The sequence below is a fragment of the Agelaius tricolor genome, unplaced genomic scaffold (genome assembly GCF_023055355.1).
Source record: "Agelaius tricolor isolate 1412-34295 unplaced genomic scaffold, bAgeTri1.0.p SCAF_6, whole genome shotgun sequence".
Lineage (NCBI taxonomy): Eukaryota > Metazoa > Chordata > Aves > Passeriformes > Icteridae > Agelaius > Agelaius tricolor.
In genome coordinates, this window is record NW_027269266.1 from 54,804,511 (window position 1) to 54,828,678 (window position 24,168).

Genomic DNA, 24,168 nt, shown 5'->3' on the forward strand with positions numbered 1-24,168 from the left:
TATGTAATATTTGGTTTGGAATAATTTAGGTGTTCATGAGTTTGCAAAAGTTATAAAACCACTTATAGTATTTAATGAGAATATCAATACAATCAACTGGTTCTTCAGGGGTTTTCCAACATTTGTCTGACATTCTGCAACCACAGTATCAATGGTTAATTGCATGCAACAATCCCAAGGAATTTCAACCAGACCTATATAGCACAGACCTTAGTGAATGGTGTTCTCAGAAAAAGATTTGTGTCTAATTTATAAAATCAGGTTGCTAGAAAATGGGAAACTAAATATATCAAATTGCACTTACAAAACTATACTGCTATAACTATAGTTCACATGTAAGAATGTCCATAGGAAAAAAAAATTTTAAAAAACCCACCAAACAAACTCTTCTTTTTCTGTATTTGTTTACAGAGCTTGAACTTCCTTTCATTTCTTCAGCAGACTCATAGCCCTTCTGGAAATAAATTTTTAAGTTTAAATGATATGGCTAGTTCTCTGTCATACTATGTATGTATACTTTAAAAGGAATAGACTTTGGGAGGAGCACTACTAGTATGCAGTTTCACTCTTTTTAAATGTTCATCCTCTAGTGGAAACAATGGCAAAATTACTGTTTGGTTAGTGCTTCTCTTCATGCATGAAGTTCCTTTATGAGTATTTATATTACAATATCATCACAGTGCAAAAAAAAAAAAAATTCTTAAAGGGAGTTGTAAAATCCAACACCCCTAAAAAAGAAGCCTTCCTAATTATTACAGACCTTAAGTATGGATTTCGGCTGAGACTGAGACAGGTTACCAGCTACAGACACCAGATCCTTATGAGAAGAGAATCCCCAGGACATCCTGTTCTGTAAAACAAAAAGCCCTTTTCCTGCATGAATGATTGTGAATCAGAGTTGCAACATGCTCTTGAGCTTTGGTGTTGTCCTGACTTTCATATGCAACATGGACACGCTTGTAAGTTCAGAACAGCCTTCTCATTGAGAGTGTTCTTTAAGGGCAGTATTTTTCCTTTTGGAGTGAAGCTATGACCTTGACCTATGGAGTTGTTTTCAGTACACTTGTCCCTGATATTACACAACCTACCTGCTGATGGTGACTAAGCATGATGTTAGAGGGAGAAGAACAAAAACATTACCAAGAACAGAGGGAAGAGACAGAAATGTCTTCACCCAGGATTTATGAGCTCGGCCTTGTTCCCACTGAAGCAATGGTAGTACTCTTGTTGACAGAGCTGGGAGTGCTCTGCCCAGCTGCAGTGCTTCTGTAGGAGGCCAGTTTGAATAGAAAAATGTTTAGCATATGTATTTGACATATTTTAGATTTATGTAACAGACAAATGGAAACTAGGTCCTTCCTTTGCTCATCACAGCTGAAAAATTTTAAAATAACTAGGAAAAGTGGGAAACTTTTAAATAAAAACAGTTTGGGTTGTTTTTTTTTTCCCTCTAAGTTACAACATAGTTACATTCCTGTTATGGACAAAACCCTGAGTAATAAATCACACAACAGTGTCACTGACCTGTACTTGGTTGTGTTTTGTTCTATAAGACATACAAACACACAGATCTCCCTTAGCTCCATCTGTTGATGCACTCCACCATGCCTACTAAAACAGCTCCCTCCTCAGTATTTCCAACTTACTAGAAACAAATGAACAAACACTGAGCCTAGTAGCACCTAGAAAAGTTAGAGCAGTAGAAGCAAACATTTTCAAATATTGATAAAATCTTGAACTAGGCAGAGATCTTACCATTTCCTTTAGGATGCGGACCTGAGCTGCTCACCCTCACCCAGCCCAAACCTTGCTCAGGCTTTCTACTACTATATACCTACCTAATGCTTCTATGCAATTAAATGGTGCTTAGCAGTGCAGCCAGTCCCAACAGGCATGTGAATCCTGTAAAACTTGACAGTTGCCAGTCTCCTGGGTATACTCATACATGTGGCTATGCAGCACATGCAGCAGCTCCACCCCTCCATCATGAAATGGTATATATGCATGAAGATGCGTAGCAGACAGCAGTGAGATAGGAGTTCTATCCATCTGATTTCAACAGCAGCCCACAGTACAAAACTCTGGAAGTACAGATTGCATTTCAAATCCCCTTCTCATGTGAGATAGGAGCTTGAAACCAAATGTCCTGGCTCACAAGGCAGTAAGGCAGTGTTTCTAGCCTTACTACGAAGTCAGTGCTTTTACATGTTACCTGTCAAAGTAGTTCCATGTTGCCTAAGTGTTTATTAAAAATAAGGTTGAACTTGCATCACTGTTCTGTCACTCACTGTCCTGTATCTGTGATGTTTTATTTCTTTGTGGATTTCTTTGTGGTTTTTTTCCCCCTGTTTTTCTTCATTTTTATAGCAGAAATGGAAAGAAGAAAGGGGAAAAATATCCTTCATATTTCTTCTGCTTCTTACTGTTGTTGCCATATTGATCCCTTTTGTTGTTCTCTACTTCATTCTTTGGCCTTTCCTAGCTCTACATCTCTTACTGTAACTGTCTTCTGCTTTCAGCTCTTCATGTCATTGCAGGTTTGTCCTTTGTAGTGACCTTCTTCCACAAGCAGATACCATCATCCTCCTAAAGCTTACATCTTCTCCTAAAGAGGAGGTGCCAGCACTGATAGGGGAAAAGAAATATCTCACACCTCTAAGAGAGGAAAATGAAGATTCTCTTCATAGAGATCGAATAATTCAATTCTATAGTATGGAAATCTGATGCAAACTCAAATATGGGAAAGAAAGTATGTGCAGGATTGCTGACAAATTTACTTGGAGAGGAACTGGATCCAAAAAAAGCACTTGCAAGATGTCCAGGTGAAATGGGTTTCAAAGTAGGCAGCCAAGAGAGCACAAACAAGTCATCGCATCTTATGGCATGCACTTAAATCAAATTGGTGTTGTGTGAAAAGTATTCATGCAAAGGTCATGGATGCTTTAGCATTTGTTACTCCTCTAGAAGAAAAACATCACACAAACCACAAAACTTTCACAAACCATAGCTCAGCAATAGTAAGAAGCCGTGAGAGGGAAGACACTGCAATAAGATGGAAGGCTTGCAATTACAATCAAAAAATTTATTTACAAAACATATGTTGTAAATAAACTGTTGATATGTGTTATAATTGTAAACTGCTAGAAAGAAAAAAGAAGGGGTGGAACTGGAATAATGGAGAAAGAAGTGCTGTATGGCATCCTGAATACCTCTGGGTAGCTGAGAAAAAGTTCACTAAGGCTGTAGGATTGGCAATTATACCACAAAGGTTATGATGCAAGCATGCAAATCAACAGTGCATCCTGACCTTTACTAGTACATTCAGTAGAACATTTTTAGCCACAGCTGGGAAATTATAAAAATTGATAAAAGAAAACAAGCCACAGAGCAAATTCTTTGTGTAAGACCAGCAAAATGAAAAGTCTATGATGATCACATTTGGAGAAGAGATGAATAAGAGAAGCAAAAACACCTTAGCAGATTCTTGACACCACAAAGGTCTGCTGGCTAGTATAGTTTCTCAGAATGCAAAATCAGTGAGTTTAAGAAAAATAAGTCCTGAACTTGATATTTTAAAATATCAGGTTATATGCTTTTTTTGCATATACTTAATAAGTCTGTAAAACAGGTTTTTTCACAAGACAGTTATCTCTGAGAAAAATATCAGCTCCTAGGGGAAATGTATTCTACATGAATTTGTAGAAAATTACATTAGAAGGAAGGAACCCATGCCACAGCATTTTGGGAGGACTGTTTGCCTGTGGGAGCACCTCACATTGCAGCAGGTGCGGTAGGCTGCTTCTCATGAGAGTGGACCCACGTTGGAGAAGTTCTTGGAGAACTGTCTCCTGTAAGAGGGATCCCACAGTCTCACAGGAGAAAGACCCTTCTCCCTGAGCAGAGGAAGATCTCATGGGACGAACTGACCAAAACCCCACCTCCGGTCTTCCTGTGTTCTCAGTGGGAAGGAGGGAGGAGTGGGGGAAAGAAAAGGTGGTTTTAAGACTTATTTTACTTCTTATCATCCTTCTCTGATTTTGTTAGTAATAAATTCACTTTGTACCTCTAAGTTGAGCCTGTTTTGCCCTTGGAGTGTTTTCTCTTGGTCCTTAACTCATGAGCCCTTCTTTAATTTTTGCTCTCCTCTGTCCTGCTGTGGCATGGAAGGGGGAATGGTTGCCTGGAATTTGGCCAGTGTGAAATCCAACACTATCAGACACTAATGCTTAGGCAAACCTGATTCACAGCAGTGGCCTACCTGATTTCAGCAATCTTTGCAAGGCTCAGGCTCTCTAGAACTGACTGAAGTCCCAGAGTCCTGTCTCATGACATCTGAGGAAACATTAGAGGCTCTGAAATCTGAAAAAAGTACTTTTGGTATTACTGTAGTAATAATAATAATAATAATAATAATAATAATAATAATAATAATAATCCTGCTGAAATCAGAAATGCCCCAGGGCAAAAGGCAAGGACAGATTTCCTGACAAAAGCAGCTGGGCAAACTGTGTTATTTTTCTAAGAACCAGAACTGAATAGCCAAAAAGTGAAAAACAATTTTAATTGATAGAGAGAAATATGTCCTCCTGTTTTAACAGCATTTATCACTCTGTGTGCTCTCTTGTTAAGAATTCCAGGCTACTGTCTTCTGCTCTGCCTGCAGGCAAGGCCCTGTTCTTTTAGCAAGCACAATTCTGGCATGTTTGTCACCAGTTTTGGCCTCCTCCTTCAAGGGACAGTTGACCAGAGAAAAGGGACCCCTTGACTTACTCTGGTCTGGGTCCTATGACTATTCCTATTTTTATTAGCATTTTTTAAAAATGGAAAGATCAAAGAATGACACTTAAGATTTAAGTACTAAGAGCCAAATATATTCACAGAGGTTAAAAGTCTCCATAAAACCTCAAAAGAAAAGATCAGGAATTTGAAACATCAGGGGCTCCTCCAGTTTTGGGTTAGCAGTAAGTTTCTTTCAATATCCAGTCTATCTACTGTCAAAGAGAATATCCACTGTTGCACTTGATAAGGTAGAAAACAATACACATTAATTACCACTGGCTGTTGTCCTCCAGGCACTTTCCCTCTAAGTGGTACAACTGGCTGTGACTATGATGGCCCTGGTCTGGGTCTGGATCTCCCATTTCTCCATCAGTACTGTCTGCTTTTCTCCCCATTACATGTAGAAATGCTTGTGCCTGGAAAGCCATGTATTAGTTCAAGGAGAAAGGGGAGTTTCATGTGAATCCTGGTATCTAACCTGTGTGACAGACCCAGACATTAAAGTAAGTGGTAGTCTTACTCTTCAAACTTCACATGAGATGCTTGAATATGTATTTGAAAGCGCTATTATGTTTAAATTGTTTTAAGAGTAAACCTCTGGGGAATTTGCCTTTTCTTTCATTGGCATAAGGTAGCAACAACTTCAGCAAGTAAACCTTATGGTGGTGAGGGCTGGAGCCTCACTCTATCAGCACCTACAGCCTTCAGAGCCTGCAGTAAAGGGCATATCATATGGTTAGTGGGGTTCTTTTCTTATTTGGGCCTGGAAAGACACAGTGGCTGAAAAATACAAAGATATTTAAACAGCTTATCCTGGTTTAGATGCCTGGAGCCAGTGCTAAAGGGGTAATTTATATATTTGAAAGTCCCTTCTAAGCTATAGCTCACTGTAGTAGGCACTGAAAAGCCTTTATTTCCATGGCTGGTCACAGAAACACCCCTACCTGGGTTTAGTAATGCTGACTATAGCAGAAGGGGTTTTTTTTATATTAACTGTCCACACAGGAACTCATACTCTGTAACACACTTTCAGCTTTGTCATACCACAGTAAGTCAAAATGTTTCTATACTATTTTTCCAGCTAGGCAAACTGAGAAAGTAGCTGGCCCGTGGTAGGATGACTAAAGGACTTTAACCTCTCTTGACAGATGAGTGCAACCGTTCGTAGAAAATAGTTTTCTGGCTGGTCTATGTATGCACATCATTGCAAACAAGGTGTTTTACTCAGTGCCCAGACACTTTGGGTGCCACCAAAGAGAGAAACTACATTTTTCTCTTTTTTTCATGACCCATGATTTAATGCAGAAAATCTATAGAAGCCTTCCGTAGCTAGACTCGCCATGAGACAGCCTCTCACTAGAGTTTCTAGTTTTAGTTTTAGGTATTTATAAGCTATTTCCCACATTTTAGCCAAATTAATTGCTGGGGCAAAATAGCAAAAGTCAGTCTGCTTCCAAAAGTTAGTGCAACACAAACTTGGAACACATCCTTTTCTGCATGCAGAATTTAGTTCTAAAAGTTGTATTTACCCAATCAGAATAGATAAATAAGACCAAATGGCTTATATGTCATTGCAATGAAGTGACAACAACCAAAACATGTGTGAATCAAATTATTCATCAAGAACCTAAGCAAAATCAATTGACTGGAATTCCTGATAAGAACCCACACAGCTGAAATAAAGCATTCTTTTATATGTAATAAAATCAGATTAGAAACCAGGGGTTTTATATTTGTATCATAGCTGTTTCTCTTCATATGCTTGATGCCATTTGTCTGTGGTATGTATGTGTGTGCATCACAGTGGTTTTGGATATTGTGTTAGTTTTGCATCACAGAAGTGATGTTTTGGGAGAGACTGTTAGCAGTTTCTTCTGTCTGAAAGGAAACCAATCAGTACCTGGTTTTGAGAATTGATAATCTGTTAAACCATTGGAAAGCTATACACGCTTCTGTGAAAAACACATGTTAAAGACGAAAGAAACCCAGGAACTCTTTTCCCTTCAGACTGGCAAAGAGATATAGCCAGCCAGCCGGGCCCCTATCTCGGCCAGGCAGCGCCAGGCCAGGCGGCCCCTGCCGCAGGACGCCCGCTGGACCCCCGCATTGGCTGCTGGGCAGGGGCAGAGGAGAAGCCATCAGCCCTGGCGTGCTGCCTGCTGAGACCCTGGCTGCTACAGCCCTGGCGTGCTGCCTGCTGAGACCCTGGCTGCCCCCCCAGCCACATTCCCGCCACAAGCTACCGAGTCCAGCCGGGGCCATGTGACCATCGACGGGCCCCAGGCAAGATATTGACTCTTTCAGTGCTTCAATCCTCCCTCAAGTGAGAGAACATGTCAGAAGTGTAGACACGTAAAGAAACAACATGAATACACTGAGGTCAGTGAAGAAGAAGTCAAGTCCCAGATAGGAGGGATGAGCCTTTAGTTTTAGGCTGAAATCCTCTTATAAAGCTATGGAGTAGGACTCTTTTTTTCCCCGTAACGCATGAAGGTATGGGGAGATTAAAGTGTTCAAATTGTAGGTATTGAGCAAAGGCCACCATACTAAAGTAAACAGATGTTGAAGTAGCTGTAATCCTACTAGAAGTTTGAACAGAGAAGGAGAGAAGAGTGATGAAGATCCTGTGCCCCCAGGAAGAGGAGATCTCTGTTCCTAGAGATGAACATGGTTTCAGAGATTGATAACGAGAACCTTTGCTTTTAAACAACTCATCTTTAAAACTGTACCCCATAAGTTGACATGGCCCATAAACACAGCTGTGGGAGATGCTGTGAAAATAGGAGGGATTTCACAATTGCAGATTTCCCCGGGTGGTTGTTATTTGTGGAAATTAAAAGCCATGAAAGAACTGTTTTCTTGTGGAGAAGTCTCTATGACATTAACAAGAGGGACTTCTCTCCCTAAGTGAACTGAAGAAAGACCATTCTAGAGGTGGTAAACTGACTGGAAATTTTAGGTTTTGTTTCTTTACATTATCAGCGGGAAATAAATGTTTATAGGGGGAGGAGAAGTGTTCTGAAGGTTGTGTTCTGATTCTTATTACTCTTTCTTTTAGTTACTGTTAATAAATTTTTCTTATACTCTTTTAAAGTTTTGAGCCTGCTTTGCCTCTCTCCTAATCCTATCTCACAGCAAGAAATAAGTAAGTACATTCTAGTGAGTGTATTAATAATTGGCCAGGACTGAACCCACACTAATTAGCACATTAGTCAAGAAATCTCAAATTAGCAAACCAAAACCACTAGAGATATTATACTTAAAATTTAGAATTTGTTTCTTACCTAAAAAAAGATAATGAGGATATTCCACTGTTTATTTGGGGTTTTTTAAAACATATCCAGATAAGCAGTCTCAGTAGGAAATGATTTGGCAAGTTACTTGAATTTTTGGTAATTGGTGAATAAAAATTACTTGTACCCAAATGTATATAGAACTTTACATTCTGTGAGTCACTCCATATGACTTTAAAGAAAAATAATTTAAAAAATCCCAAACTTTATTTATCACTCAAAGTGAAGTCATTGACTAAGAATTATTGAGAAACCAACGGGAAAATCTTGCAGAAAAAGTAAACCTTGCCTGAGATTCATGTGGTGTCTTTTGACAAGTGGTTCAAGTTAGGAGTCAACAGTTGGAAAACCTAAAAATTACCATCAAAAGTCTTCAGTAAACACAACTTTACATCATTACTGTTTTTAACCTCCTGGCTCTTATCTGCTTGTGTTCTTTAAAGAAATGTCAGGGTCAGAGATGGAGATTGGTAGATGAGTTGTAGTATGACATCAAGAGTCTACATAAACATATACTTTCACTTCATTGATGTCCCATGGCCTATATGAAAGCATTTTCTGGTTGATTGATACTGTCCTAAGTTATCATAACCTGTTCTAATATATGTTCCTTACATAATGAAATATGAAGGGACTGATTTTTATGAGTCTACCTTTTGTACAGAAGAACATCTCACAAAATGCTTTGGCAGATTTTTAGGTTTCCTCAATTTGATTTCACAAAAGATAGCAAGTGAAAAAAAGGGTTGGGCTGTGATTTCAAGTGCACCTGGAACCATGAAGGAAACAGACCAAAAACACTTTCAAAAATACTTTTCACTTTGTGGAGAGGAGTGTTGTTTATCTTTTGTTTCTCTTACTGCGTACACTGAAAAAAATCTGACTTGTTAAAGGCTACAAGTTCTTAGGAATTGCCTGAGCAGTTCAGATGCTGCCAGCTGCCTGACAGCATGGAAAAATGTGCTGAAGATCTGAAAACATGATGGTGCATGGGAAGAATGAGATTTTTTTGAAACTAACGGTAGTTTTTTTAAGTAGACCTGTACATCAGAAAAGCATGCTCTTCTTGCATTGTGTCTATATCTCGTTCCTTAAAATTATGGTGGTGAGTTAAAATATCCTTTTAAAAAATCACTTCACTTATATCATTTAAAGCTGTTTACTCTCAGTTCACCTCAGTTTTTTTAGACAGAAAAACTGCAGTCAGGACAGTGGCAGGCTGGAGTACAATAATTTCAGAGGCCAGTAGCTTATGTTAAGCAGTCAGTCAATGACCCTCAATTCAGTTCATACAAAGCTGTCTAAACAGCAAAATCCATAGATAAATTGATGAATACACACATGCACATATACAAATGCATATGAGTTCTTTGGGTCTTTGTCATTTTACAACTTGGTCTATTTTCCATTAGTTTTTTTGGGGTTTTTTTTAATGTTTCTTCATGAAAGAGACTTTGTTTTGCCTTGTTTCCTTTTTCTCTTTGGGAGAGGAAATAGACACATTCCTGTATATTTTTCACTTCATTTTGAATGGTAAGAGAGTCGTAGTTTTCCAAGACAGATGCACAAGAAAAAGTAGAAATGAGAGTGGGAAAATAGTTTGAAAAGTCTAATTGCAATTGTTGTTCCCTACATTTTTAGCCAAAATTTACTCCCAGTCAAACATGTGAAGTCCAGAGAATTATTTTAAAATCTGTAAAATTAGGTTTCTTTAAAGTACTTTAAATACTAATGAGTTTCAATTTTGGTGTATAGAGATAGAGATGCCTGAAAGTATTTGAATTTTTAAAAAAAGTAATTAAGTGAAAATGTTTCAAGTCTGTAATCAATGAGAATTCTTTTGAGAACTAACTTATGAGTATAGAGGGGTAAGAAATCACTGCATTATCAATAAAACCTTTGTCATCAATACTGAAGAACAGGGTGAATAACAACATTAAACATTCCCTGCAGTTCTGCTTCACTTTCTTTCACATAAATGATGTATTTACAAAAGAAGATAAATAAATGTAAAAAAAAAAAAAAAAATCAAGTAAACAAAAAATCATGCTGCATTACATGACTTTGCAGTGGAATGTGCTATTTCAAGCTTGGTACATACTGTGAATACCAGGATAAAATAATCTGTTCAGCACAGTGAAGTTTGAGTACTTTTACTAGAGTTACAACTGTTGCAGGCAAAGCAGAAAAGGAAAGATTTCCCACCTACACCTCCCTTAGGTGATACGTGAGGAGATGGAGAGAGTTAAAAGGACAGACAGAAAAGCAGGTATCTAGTTTATTTTTTAACTGTTTGACAAAATACTGGTTTCCCTGAAGTGCATGTTTTGGGGACTGATCCTTCTCTCACCCCAGGAGCAAAACTGAGCCCAGGCACACAAGATCCTGCAGCAGCTGCGCAGCCACCCCCGGAGGTTAATGCAAGGACTCCTACGTGCGTATGTGCAGTAGTTACAAGATCCTGATGGCTTTATTACCCTTGAGGCCTCCTCTTAGGTATGTCAGTGTAGTCCTAACCTGCAGCCACGTGACAAAAATTAAACAAGGGTTTGTTGCAGTTGCTGCTGTGGAAATATGAATTCAGTTACTTCAGTTTCAATGGGATTTCCCTCCTCCCCCCACCCTTTCCCCCCCTTTTTTTTGAACATTTACATTTTTATGAAAAGTCAAGAACAGGAGACATTTGCAACAAGCAAAAAAGGGGGGGGGGGGGGGGAATAGCCCCCACTTATCCATTGCCTTGTGCCAATTCTCTCTCCAGCCCGCACCACATTTTTCCTCGTTAACTGCGTTGGGGCAAAGAGGTGGGAGTGAGGGAATAAAAGCATTCCTGCATGTCTGGAGGAAAGAAAATAGATAAAGGAGGAAAGTGAAAGGGGAGGGGAACAGCGGCCAGGGACTTGAACGGCCAGTGAAACGACGCTTCTCTGGCCCCCCTGTTCAGATAATAATTAACTCGGGGTTAAAGATTAGTACTCAGGCAAAGCACTGTATAAATGGCCCCGGCAAGCCGAATGTATGTGAGGTGCCTCCTGCTCTCCAGGCCGCCAAGCTGCCCTCCCCTGGCCCCTGCCCAGCGGCATGAGTGGCCCGCAGTGCGCGCTGTGCCGCGGCTGGCTCCCGGCGCTGCTGCTCCAGGCGCTGCTGCTGCTGCCGGCGCTGCCGGCCGGCCGCCTCGCCCGCGGCGCGCAGCCCGTGCTCTGCGCCCCCTGCACCCCGGAGAGGCTCGCTCTGTGTCCGCCCGTCCCGCCCGACTGCCCGGAGGCTGCCCGGCAGCCGGGCTGCGGCTGCTGTCAGATCTGCGCCCTCGGGCCGGGGCAGCCCTGTGGGGTCTACACCGCCCGCTGCCGCCTGGGACTCCGCTGCCACATCCCCGCAGGGGAGTCCCGGCCGCTCTCCGCCCTCATCCAGGGGCACGGGACGTGCTTGCCCGCCAGCGAGATCGGAGAGATGCGTACAGAAGAGCCGGCAGGTACCGCGCCATAGCGTCCCTGCTCCGCGCGCCTCACGGGCCCGGTCGGGAGCTGCGCGCCGGGCGCTGCGGCACAGCCCTCGCCGAGGGCGGCCGGAGGAATTGGCAGGCTATGGGAGCCAGAAGCTGGGAACAATGAGCGAAGTTAGGGAGGTGTCTGAAATATAGTGAGGTTGGAATGCACTTTCCAGGGAAACGTGCTCTGACCTGTTCGAGCTGAGATGCATCCTGGTGCCGGACCTAAGATGTTCACAACAAGCTAGTACGCTACAATCTGAAAGCATGAAAACCCTCAAGCATAATGATGGAACAATGCAGAATAACTACAATAACATATCTGGGAGGCTGCAGACAATTTTTCTTTAGTAGCAGACAGTAGCTGGAGTAGGACAAATGTTTTATAGGCTTTGGTTATGTCCATCTCTAAAAGTCATGATAAGAATGAAAAGGCTTTGTGCCTGGGAATAAAATGTACCTGGAGCAATGGAGTGCTAGCCAAATTATCTTGAGGCAAAAAGGCATCTCAAGCATCTTAGACTATATGATGGGCAGGAATTTCTTCAGTGTTATTTTAGTATTTTTCAATTTAATATTATTATAATAATGATGATGATTGTTATTATTTTCATCATCACTACAGCTATGTCTATGAAGTGGTTATTAAGGTAACTTGGTAGCATTACAAAAATAATCATCATTGACTCAAAATAACAATAGCCATTAGTAGAAGTGGAGTTTCTCTTGTAGTTGAGGGGGTGGGGAAGGCAGAGAACAGTGATCAAATTGAGTATTTAAGCTACCTGCATTATATTTGATTTGATTTTTCCAGAGTTTGCTAGCTTCATTCCTTCCTTACTTTCTTTCTTCCTTTTTTTGCCTCCTTAATATCTCACCTTCATTTTTTCTTGAACATTTTCAATCCATTGCCTGTTTACAGCCTTCATCCAGCAAGTAATTTAGATACGTAAAAATTTTATCCTATGATGAATCACCTGCAATTGCAAAGATCTTCTCTTGCTTTCAGTGGAAGAGTTCACACATGCTGATTTAGGCACTGGTATGAAGGCCATGATCAGGCAGAAACAAATATTTTCTGCCAGTTCTTTGCTATTTGGTCTACTGCAGATCAGCAGGAGCTACTTCTGGCCCCTGTGAATTGCTACCCCTTCTTATTTATGAGGCAAGAGCAAAGTACAGGATACCATGGGATGAGGTCTTGACCATTTCCTTTCATGAATAAAACCAGAAGTACATCATGCTGACAAAAATCTAAATTCATTACAAGTTTAACATCAATCTTTTCTCATTTAGCCAAGTTTCTACAACCCACTGTACTCGAGAAGGCTTTTTTCACTTTTAACAGATGGGCTGCAACTTCATCTTTGGGATTCAAGTAGTTTTGAAGGATCATAAAATAACCAACATTAGAGAATAGCTGCTGAGCCCTTCTGTGAATTTATTATCAAGGTATAATTTGCCATGCTGCACATGTAATTTATTCTTACAGGATCTACTGTAATGGATGTCTTAGATATTACTTTTTCTTTTCTTTTGGTTGATCTTTCTTTTCACCTTTTTAAACTTTGAGAAATAAGTGCCAAATTTCACTGAAGATGTTTACTTTAATATCATCACTTCCAGATTCTATAGAACCTGATGATATGCCTCTGGAAAGCACTGAAATAACACAGGATCAGCTGCTGAACTATCAGTTGATGTTTCCCATAGGCCAGGATAAATCAACTCCCTGGAATTCCATCACTGCGTATGAAAACATGAAAGCAAAGAGAATATCTGAACTCAAGAAATGGAAAGAGCAGGTGGGTTTTCTTTGTAAAACTTTCAGAGACCATTTCAGTAGAGCCTTGCTCTACTGAAATTTCTAGCAGCAACCTTGAAATATCAGTATTTTGGGTAGCTGGCAAAGCAGCTTTTGGAATGTTCTCATCACATGCTTGAGGAACAGACAAAATGTCTGGAGCCATAATAACATGTGTGCATCAGGTATGTCCTAAACAGACTTCATGCAGAGGCTGAATGTTTCACCATATTTACAATCAGATTATAACCTGCCCCCTTAATTTACAAGAATCTATATTAAATTATTGGACTCCTTTTTAGTTTTAGTTAAGAAAAGGCATTTTTCACTGGTCCAACATACAGCAAAATAAAAGGGAGTCCTTCTATGAAGTTATTGATGAAACATCAATGCAAAACTCTGTGATTCACTCTGATCACAAGGAAACACTATTAAGTGTATTCATGTAGAAAGAAAAAAAACCTCAACAATTAAAGTGGGGCTCGACACTGCAAAATCCTACTGGGTAATGAGAATGGATGGCCTTTGCAAGCAGGTTTGTGTTCCGCTTGAGGGCACCAGAGAACCACAGTTAGACAGGTCCCAGGCGGCAGCTGCACCCCTGCATTATGGAGCTGGGTTAGTTGGGCAGCACAGAAGCTTTGGTTCGTAATGGTCACTGACAAAATGGAAAAGAAAAAGAAAACATATACTAATCACCACCCTACCTTAGGAAGCCTCATTCCATATCCAGAACGGGACTTAATCATTGATTTAGTTTGAATATGTACATGTACTGTTAGCTGCAATTCTGATTTTTTGGGCTTTTGCTTTTCTCACCCTGAGCCACAGATAAACCCACAGACTGGAATATGACAGCTTATATGAGGGGCTAACATGGGAGGTTTTGCAAAAGCAGAGTTTATGCTTTCACTCAGAAGTAGAAATATTTATTCAGTTACTTTTCCTTTCTTGTACTGATTCAAATGTGTTAGGTACTATTGATGTACAGAAATTGTGACTTTGAAAAAGAGAGCCAGCAAATTGTGAAAACAGTGAATATTGCAAACAGTTCTTCATTCCCAGTTCCAAGAACTTTGGGGTTTGGTCCCAGAGCTATAGAATGGCTCCGTGTTGCTTTGGCAACGGGTCTGTCCTGTTCAAAAGATAAAAAACATTCAGATATTTGTTCTTGCACCATCTCTGTATGTCTTGTACCTATCTTCCATATATCAACACAGCACAAGCCATGGCAACCTGGAAAACATGACCAATCTCATGTACCAGTCTTCTAACTTCCACCTCCCTATAAGAGGAGAGATTGTATCCTCTAAGCAGTAATGTGTTTACTTAGTACAGGGTGAATTTTCTTGAGTGGCAATTTAAGGACTAAAATCTCCATGTTTATAGAACAGAAAAAACCTCAAAGAATAAAAACAAAGGTCTGAATGCAACACCAGAGTTTTCTGTGCTTCTACTGACAGAAGAAAAACTACATGCAAAACAGTCCGGTGTAGACTTTATGCCTAATAAGTATTTTCAGCTTTTTACTGTCTATATTCTGATCACCTTTTATGTAGCTGATTTACTTGTGATTCTGGTATTCACTACCCTGGTATACTTGCAGAGTCCTTGTCAGAAGGAGCTTTACAGAGCCCTGTATAAATTGGTGAAGGCTCAGAGAAGCAGAGGGGAGATTTACAAATTTTACTTGCCCAACTGCAACAAGAATGGATTTTACCACAGCAAACAGGTGTGTGCCTTTTCCCCCCTCTCTGCTCACAGCAGTGCTGCGACTAGCCTGATATAGCCAACCCTTTCACAGCCCTCTGCTCCCAAACTCACAAGTTTGCAGCAGGTTGTGAAAACAGGGATACTTAGAGCAGATGGTGTGTCCTTCTCTTCAAGGTGAGCTGCATGCTGGTGGCTGCCAGCAATAGAGGCAAAAGTATTTTCCCTTCACAAAACAGGTGTACTCAGAGCCTTTTCCAAAATATTTTAACCCTATCTGCTCCCATGTACCCGATTTGTTAGCATTCATTCAGTTGACATTAATTCATAAGATCTGCCATACTACCTGCCAAAACCCATTGAATATATAATAGTCACTATGTAAAAAGAGGCTGGCTCTCAGCTCACAGGCAGCAGAAAACCTACATAGGCAGTGGAAAAAAAAAACTCTTTAGAGAAAAATTAACCTTCTGAAAGCCTAACAAAAATACTGATTTGTGCCTGTGGATTAGGTTATTTGCTCATTTCCATTATACCCTCAAAAAATCTTTTGCAAGTTACAGTGAGAGTAATCTGCAAAACTAACTAAAGCTCCAAACCTCAAGCCACACCCTGTAACCACAGGTCATGCACACAAATTTAGTAGGTCTGCATAATTCTGTGTCACCAAGACTCCTTGGTTTTGGGCATAGCATCACAGTGTGACTCATGAACACTGTGACCTGGGATCTAATCAAGCAGAAACAGAAACCAGTTTAAGCCCCTCCTCAAGAAAAAAACCCAAAACATATCACCTTTTTTGTCTCCTTGTGTGAAGAGACAGAAAATTCAATCACTGCTCTCACCCTATAAGATTGTATATTCTGCCATCCTTCCATTTCTCACACTGGTGCTGGGAGATACTGCTTTTTTCTACTGCTGTTCACCAAGGGCTGGACAGTTTTAAGTCTGAAGTTGCTGTTGTGATTGCTGAGCTTAGGTCTTGGTTCCCTAACCGAGTGTGTTGTTTAGAGGCTCTGCAGACCACTGCATTCAAAACAAGACTATGCATGGCAGGTCCCCATCTTCTGATCCTAATTGTGTCCAACACCTCACAGGTAATCTTACAGTTACTTATTGTGTTTGGGTTTTTTTTTTGCTAATACTATTCTAGTGTGAAACTTTGCTGAATGGAGAGTCTGCTGAATGCTGGTGTGTCTATCCGGAAAATGGCAGAAGAATTCCCAGATCTCCAGCAATTAAAGGAGACCCAGAATGCCAACAGTATCTCAGCTCACAAGAATAAAACTAAACCCCAAGGTTTTTCACACCAAGTTTTCTGTGGGGCCTGTTATAGTCAGGAACCATTCCAGTCAGGAGCCATTTCACTAGGTAGTCTTGTGCACCTGATTTGGAGTATATGAGTAACCCCATAAAGTAACATTTTACTGCACTGAGATTGCCTACATGTTTAAGTGACAAATGTGAGCTACTGCAAGATCAAATCCTATAATCTTGTATATTTGGTTTGTATAATATTATATATACTCTCATATGTAAAGCTGATGAATTATTTATTTCACACTGCATGTATTTTTGTCTCTATGTGTTGTTACTAATTTATATTCTCAAACACTTCATAACTTTATATTTAAATACTTAATATTATTGTGCTTAAATATATGCATCATGTTGGAGGAATGCTACAATTTAAGTATTCAAATGGCATAGCTATTGGAAAAAATGGCTTGTAAACTTGCATTTTTGTACTACATATTTATAGATGTAAAACTGAATTTTTAAAACTAGATTTCAGTAGAAAGCATGCTTAGAAACTTATTTAAAACTTGTTTTGTGAACATATTATGTTACTTTTGCACCTCTGTTTCAATGCTAGTCTGTTTCTTAAAAAAGAAATATTATATACCGAAGCTCCTGATGGGACAGTATTTGTATAGTTTTTAAATATATGCACTGGATAAATGGCAAAACACAATATGATATTCTGCACCACCTTTGATGATGTAAGTCATTCACAATGTTGACAATATTATTTAAAATGAGCTTGAGCTATTAAAAGTCTTCTGCTCTGCCCTTGTCTCTTGTTTTCTGCTTGTTTCCCTTCAACAGTCTGACCTCAGCAGGAAAACAGGCAAAAGTCTTGCAAATCTGCCTCCTGCATGCCATGCTCCTTTTACATTCAATGAGTTTCCTTCTTTTTGGTCTCCTTTCCCCATTGCCCTAGTCCTTTCCTCTCCAGTCCCAGCTGTGCCATGCAAGCCTCTGTCTTGGTTAAAACAGCTGCCTCCAAGGGAAGTTATTAAAAGATTTTCTGGAGAGGAAATTTGGATGCCTTTCTCCACTCAAATGCCCAAGGCAGCAGTATTAGTACATTTACAAGATAACATCAAGACTAGAAAGAGCCATTTCCTGCACATAAAGTCAGAAGTTATAAAAAGGAGGCTGGGAAAAAAACAGTCTCACACTTTTTTCTGAAAGCAGAGAAGAGGGTGCTCCTGGCTTGGGATACAGTCCATTTCCCTCCCTTACATGTTCCTTTGACTTAGTGATTGCAGAGAAAAAGAGAATGCAAGTGACTTTCATTCTGGCTTCAAGCTGATTTTGTCCATGAAGAAATGGGTGTGGGACTAAGCAAGACGCACAGGTGAAAAGAGTCTGCACCAGCCCTTCCTATGAAAACAGCCGGGGAGGATAGTGATAACATTTTCTAAGAGTCTGGCAGAAGTGAAAGCCTAAAATTCTCCTGCCATTTGTTGGCACAAACTGAGTTTTAAATGGGAGAGGGAAGCTGCTTGTTGAAACTGCAAAATGAAAGTGTGATCTCTGCTCTCCCTGTCACAATTCTGTGGCTTCATACATTGCACTTGCTGACTGTGTTGTATCTGCATGACAGTGTCTGCCAATCCAATGGGGGCCTATTAAACTGCTCTAGATTTAAAAGTTTGGATATACCACTGACCTCCTTTGTGAAGTCTTTTGAGATCTTCCCAAGGAAAGCACTGCAAAAAAGCAGTTGATGGTATTGGTATTGTAACTAATGTCTAACATCCCTGTGATGAGCTGCTGTGAAACCTGGCTAAAACTGTGTTACACCACTGCACCACATTCACTATGTCCAAATGCTTGGCAGTCTCTGTATCAAAATAATGAAGAAGCAGCAAGTTTTGGAGTCCTTTTCAGGGAGTGTACTCAGCATGGAACAATTGTCACAGCATTGCCAAGGGAAAATGGTGAAGAAAGGAGGGGAAATCATAGTCTCACAGCTACAGCACACTCTTAAGAGTACTCTGACTTCTCTTACCACTTGTGTAAATGTTTATCTCTAAAGAGCAGAAATTGATTCTTTTTGTTGGGATTATTATACATATAGGGGAAACGTTATTAGTTTATGTAGTAATAGTCTACTTGCAGAATAGCAATCCAGTGGACACCTACTTCCAAAGTTTTGCAGTGTGGAAAATTCCCCATAAGAAATTGGAGTTTTCAGTGGGGACAGGGGTTTAGGAGATACTCTTTCCTCTAATTTTTAAGTACCAGAAGCAGAAGTTGCTTTGTACAACATTCAGGAATGATAGGCCAATTTCTTAGAAGTGTTTAGCCCCTTACTTCCCACTGAAAGTGCCAGGGGAGGAGTGCCTCCTTATCTGCAATCTGGCCTCCTATGACATCTTGCCAGGACTCACCAGGATAGACATGTGCTCACCTGCTGAGTAGAGCTGTTGGACTAGAACCAGACTCTTCCATATACTGGGATTAGGACTAATACAAGGAGGCAAAGCAGGCAAATTTTATCTTCCCTATAAAAATTCTGCTGGGAGCTTAGACTACATTTACACCATAGATGACACACACCTTGCTTTGTCCTAATTTTTATGATCAGCCTCAAACATCAGGGTGAAAAATCAAAGATCTTCAGTTTTTCTCTGTTTTATTTTCTTGTTTGTGGAGCACTTTGGTTTTGTTGTTTTAGTGGTTGTTTGTTTGGTTGGTTTTGCTTTTGTTTTGTTGGAGTTCTCTTCTCTTCTCTTCTCTTCTCTTCTCTTCTCTTCTCTTCTCTTCTCTTCTCTTCTCTTCTCTTCTCTTCTCTTCTCTTCTCTTCTTTTTTCTTTTCCATGTGTCAGCTGGCAGTGCTGGCTTCAGTGTGTGCCTGCTGCAATGGCTCCTCCTGGGCTGGCAAGCCAAGGCTGGTGGGAATGAGTGGCCAAACAAGGAAGGTGCCACAGGATATTCACCCAGCTCGAGTGTGTAGCTGGATGTGTAAAGGAGATGTACTGATCCTTGTTATTTCAGGCCCCTCCCTTCATATTCACTTGCCTTTCTCCTACTCTACCTAAAAAGAAATTAGCTGGTGGAAAGGTCTTAGATGAGCATCTGTGATGTTTGGTTCATGTCATCTGAGAACTCTACCTACCCATTTTGCGTTTCTTCTTGCCAAAACCAACAGGTTTGCTGCAGCAGGGTTTTTTCCAGCCATGCCTCCTCCTGCCCATGGCCTACTGCCAGCTGCAAAATGTAAATAGCACAGAAATGAGGTCACTGCCTTCTTTACTTCATTTTATACCCATTGTTTCCCCTAAAGCTGTCAAAAGACAACGAAAAATCACCTAGTATTGGCCTCTGCTTATACTGAGTCAGTTCTGCTCATTGCTTTGGTGTACAGCAGAGACACATTTGTATCAGCTAGAGCTGGCAGAAAGTGAGGGGAGAGAAAGGAGTAGAGAAATGGTGGTGAAGGGTAGGCAACCCTAACACTGAAAGATCATCTGTATCTCTGTCACTTCTCTACCACAAGAACACATGCTTTGGAAAAGAAGCACTTAGGGAACAACTTCCTGCAGATCCAGTCCAAAATGCATATTAAGATATTAGGCACATGAAAATTTAGCCTTTTACTTTACAAACAAACATATTCCTTTGATCTTGCACTTGCTAATGTTAGTCTTAAACACAGAAAAAAATTAAAAGGTAAATGAAAAATGCATCATATATAGCTTTCTTTCCTCAGGGAGAAGAAAAGTGGGATGGAAAAGAATGGCCCATGGCAGAGACTTGTCACAGGATTTACTGCCTTTCTAGAAAGCATTCAGCTACCATAGCACTAGATATTACAAGGGAATCCTAAAAAATGCTAAAACAGAGCAGTTTTTTTTCTGCAAAGTCAGAAATATAGATGCATGTTCTTTACCAGCAGTTTAGCAGCACTGACTTTTCAGAATTATGTTTCTACACACATCATTGCTTTGCTATTGCAGAACAACACTGATGTCTAACCCCTGCTCAACCCATAATAATAATAATAATAATAATAATAATAATAATAATACACTAAAAATAAAATGCCTTTGGAAAAAAAATATCCAAACTACTCACTCCAAGCTAGAGTGGATGAAAAATGAAAATCTTTTTTTTTTTATGAAAAAATGAAAATCATCATGCTGCAAACTGAGTGGTCAAGTTCTATATGTATCTTTAGACAACACTTTTGACATTGGTCTACTTTTCCTCAGCTGTCACTCCACTGATAAACAGTCTCCCCAGGCTGCACTGAAGACGGGTCTCATGTTTTCTGTTTGCCAACACAGTTCGCATTTATGGACCAATTGTTGTACATTGCATTGAGAAGTGGGCAGGTATCCAGACTTCACAGGAAAGTAGAGTATGAACATCTTAGCAAACACCTAATTGTGTTTATTTGACTCTGAGGCTCAGATAGGTGGTATATATTGAGTAACAGTAGCAGAGTTGGTGGGAGTGGAAGCCTTCTCTTACACCCTATATTACCTAGCCATTTTTAGGTTAAAGGTGGGAGGGAACAAAGAAGGATAGGATCTGTTGGGAATACAGCCACTTTGTTCCGTATTGCCAGTTAGTACCGTAAAACCAGCAGTGAAGCAGGAGCTCAAACATACCAGCACTTGCAAAATAGCTCCGATGATAGCTCTGCCAACAAATAGCCCTCCCTCCTTTTCTCCTCCCTTGACTTATGACTGCCCCCATAGAGCAAAGTTCATGCAAGGAAGCTACTGTGAGGGTACAGGGAGAGGGATAGCACCCCATGAGGAAGATGTGGGAGCAAGGGTGCTCTTGGATGTTGCAGTAAGGTTAAATATAAAATTTAGTCCATTCCAGATCATGGCTGTTTTATTTTGAAAAAGTTTCTGCTCATCTCTTCAGACACCTTCTTGGATTATCAAGTCTGAGTGGCAGCATGGGCAGCCCAGCAGAGACAAGGGTACACAAGGGAAGGCAGGGGCTGTGTTTGACTCCTTGCTGCTTCCTTACTAGTCACATTTTCCATCAGGGGGAGGGCCTGACCAACAGACACAGCTCTTCTAGCAGAGCCTTTGTGCTACAGTTCTGCTAAACTGAGTACAGCATAGGCAGTCTTCCTCTTGCTCTCAGTCTCCTCCAACATAGACATAAGCTAACAAAAAGCAGCAGTATTGTGCCTATACTGAAGCTTTTAATTGCATAACCATGCAAATGGTGACAGGTGATTATTTCTCTCTCTCTCACTGAGTGCTTTGTGGTGAATGCACCAAGCTGATGTGGAAATGCTGAGGTTCTTTGGAATAGCCTCTTAGTGTGAGATGTCTGTGGAGGCCTAGAGCAAATGGTGGATATAATAGTCATCATCTTTTATATTTTTTCTTTGCCTGCAGTTTCTGTTTATTGCTGTTTTGGCAGCTAAAGTATTACCATTTAATAGCCCCAGCAAGGGAACAGAAAAAGGAGATCAGCAACAAATTACTGGTAGTTTGGTAATAGCAGCTGTAGAAATGTATGGCAGCATCTGAAGGCAGAAGGTTGCATGCAGCACCCCTGTGATAAAACAATAATCAACTCTACAAGCTTAGTTAGGTCTTACTGAGTACAATTTACATGACACATAGCAGACATAGGAAACAAGTTTCACCTTGAATATTCTCAATATGGCATAAGCAGGCAAAAATAGCCTCTGCTCTCCAGTTACAAGGAGTGAGGGAAATGCACTCTCAACCTGGCTCTTGTAAGCAAGTCCTTCCACTTTTGGAAGGTATTACCACAAATGACTATGGGAAGCGGTCCTTCTCAGTGACATTTTCTTTAGAGCTTTTCAGATTAGGCAATTTTTCTGCATGAAACCTCAGCTTTGTTCTGCAGAGATAATTTTCCTACCTTTTGCTCCATCCCCACTCATGGGGAGAGCAGTGGGGTAAAATTAGCCTTGACAGAGAAAGGCTCTTAAGGAATTTGGATAGGTCAGCAGAAGTAGAAAGCCAGAATGCATACGGCAGCAGGACATGAATTCTGCAAGGATAAACTGAGATTTGCAGCATAACCCTCTGCTTTTGCTAATACCTGGTCTCCATACTTTTTTCAGCAGCAATATTCTGCCTTGAAGTAATTTGCATTTTTTAACATATTTACAGGGTAAAAGCAAAAAGAAAAATTTTTTTTTCAATGGGATTTTCTCTAAGGCTGGTATATATGCTTCTACTTCTGCAAAATCTGAACTGGAAGAAGTAAATAAAATGCAGAGTTTTAAGACCAAATCTTGTTCTGATGAACAGTAAATTTGTACTACTTGCCATTTTACCAGAAAATTTTCTTTTGGGCAAAAAATGTTGTAACATCTTCTCAATCAATACGTTGCATAATGTAGACAATCTCACACGCTGGAACTTGGGACACCAAACTTCTACTGATAGGCTCAAAGGCCCGTAGGCTCAAAGGATGTTTGAGGTTGGAAGAGATCTCTGAAAGTGACCTGGTGCACCCCTCCCTGCTCAAGCAGAACCACCAGGGAATGGTTGCCTGGCACTGTGTCCAGATGGCTTTTGAGTATCTCCAAAGATGGAGACTCCAAGATACCCAGGTCCACTGGACATACCAAACAACTTCTCTGCTAAAGGCCTTGAACCTATTTTGCATGCTTGCAGATGAAGCCATTACTGATACTGATCACAGAAATCTTGTCCTTGGAAGACTCTGATATCCTATTTGGATCTTATTTTTGGATCTCTTAGAAAAAATTAAAAAAAAGTGGGAGGTGGGAAAGAAAAAGGAGTCCTTTGTAATGAGGAAGCAAGCATATTCTTCTGGTAGAAATTAACAGAATTGAAGGATTTCTAAAGGCACAGCAGGACCACAGAGAAAACAGCTACATATATAAACATTTCATTTTGGATACTAATATGCTTTCATCTCCAGGAAATTTGCTCAGTACTTTTCTCACTTTAAATAAAATTCCTATTGCTAATATGTGAAATCTCTGTGGAGTCATCCTTGCTTACACAGTTTTAGAGTGACTAGAGATATACAAAGATGATTTCCCAAATAGTTTGAAAAACCACCACTTAAACTTAGGGCTCAGTTCAGTAACGAATTATGCTGTGTAGGGTTTCTATGGAATGTAGTCAAAAAAAGTTCAGATTGTACTAAAAATGAATTAATTCCATGGTTTTGGTATTCAATGAAGCCTCCTTCCCTCGTGCACAAATAGCTAACACTATGCCCTGAAAGGCAGGCATGTCAAAGAGGTGGAAAAGGATATCCTGGGCTCCAAAAAATATAGCACAGTAGATGTATTAAAAAAGGGAACTTTCTCAGAGTTTGTAAGATAATAGAGCTGTCTGCAAGCAGCTTTAACTTGTATTCTGGTCAGTTATAGGGATTTATGCAGCTATGTATCACACATGCTAAAATACTTATAATATTCATCTGGGCTCCATATGATACACATCTAGAGACAAAACATGCTCAAGGAAAAATCAGCAAGTTTCTCAATATATATTTTGATCTTTTATAATGCCTTGCCATGCAAATATTTGAGGTGCAAATAGTAAGTTACAATTTTTTTTCTGAGGCTTCTTAATATTAACACAGACCACCTTAGTTTTTGGAAAGAGCTTATTAAAAACTAGAAAAAAGCTGACTTTCACTTAATAAAATACTGAAGCTGAAGACAGTGAAGGCACCAAGGCATAAGGGATTTTTCTAATGCATTGGTTTAATTTCTGTCACCAAATCCAAAGTTCTCCACTTACTGCAGCTCTTAGCAGGAATCATTTCTAACCTATACCTGGAGGTAACTCGTCTTCCTCTGAACTGAT

At 40.1% G+C, this 24,168-nt stretch overlaps 1 protein-coding gene across 1 annotated transcript; it reads left to right on the plus strand.

Annotated features, from left to right (window-relative positions):
* The first annotated feature begins 11,153 nt into the window (after positions 1-11,153).
* Positions 11,154-17,145, plus strand: IGFBP1 (insulin like growth factor binding protein 1). The gene is made up of 4 exons (XM_071429962.1): positions 11,154-11,544; positions 13,186-13,364; positions 14,970-15,095; positions 16,227-17,145. Exons 1-4 carry the CDS (start codon positions 11,154-11,156, stop codon positions 16,356-16,358), a joined length of 828 nt encoding a protein of 275 aa, XP_071286063.1. The 3' UTR covers positions 16,359-17,145.
* The last annotated feature ends 7,023 nt before the right edge of the window (positions 17,146-24,168 follow it).

Excerpts from the sequence above, each read along its gene's own strand:
- IGFBP1 (XM_071429962.1), top strand. The coding sequence starts at position 11,154 with ATGAGTGGCCCGCAGTGCGCGCTGTGCCGCGGCTGGCTCCCGGCGCTG. Across the intron at positions 11,545-13,185 it reads GCGTACAGAAGAGCCGGCAG|ATTCTATAGAACCTGATGAT; the intron begins GTACCGCGCCAT and ends CATCACTTCCAG. Across the intron at positions 13,365-14,969 it reads TCAAGAAATGGAAAGAGCAG|AGTCCTTGTCAGAAGGAGCT; the intron begins GTGGGTTTTCTT and ends GTATACTTGCAG.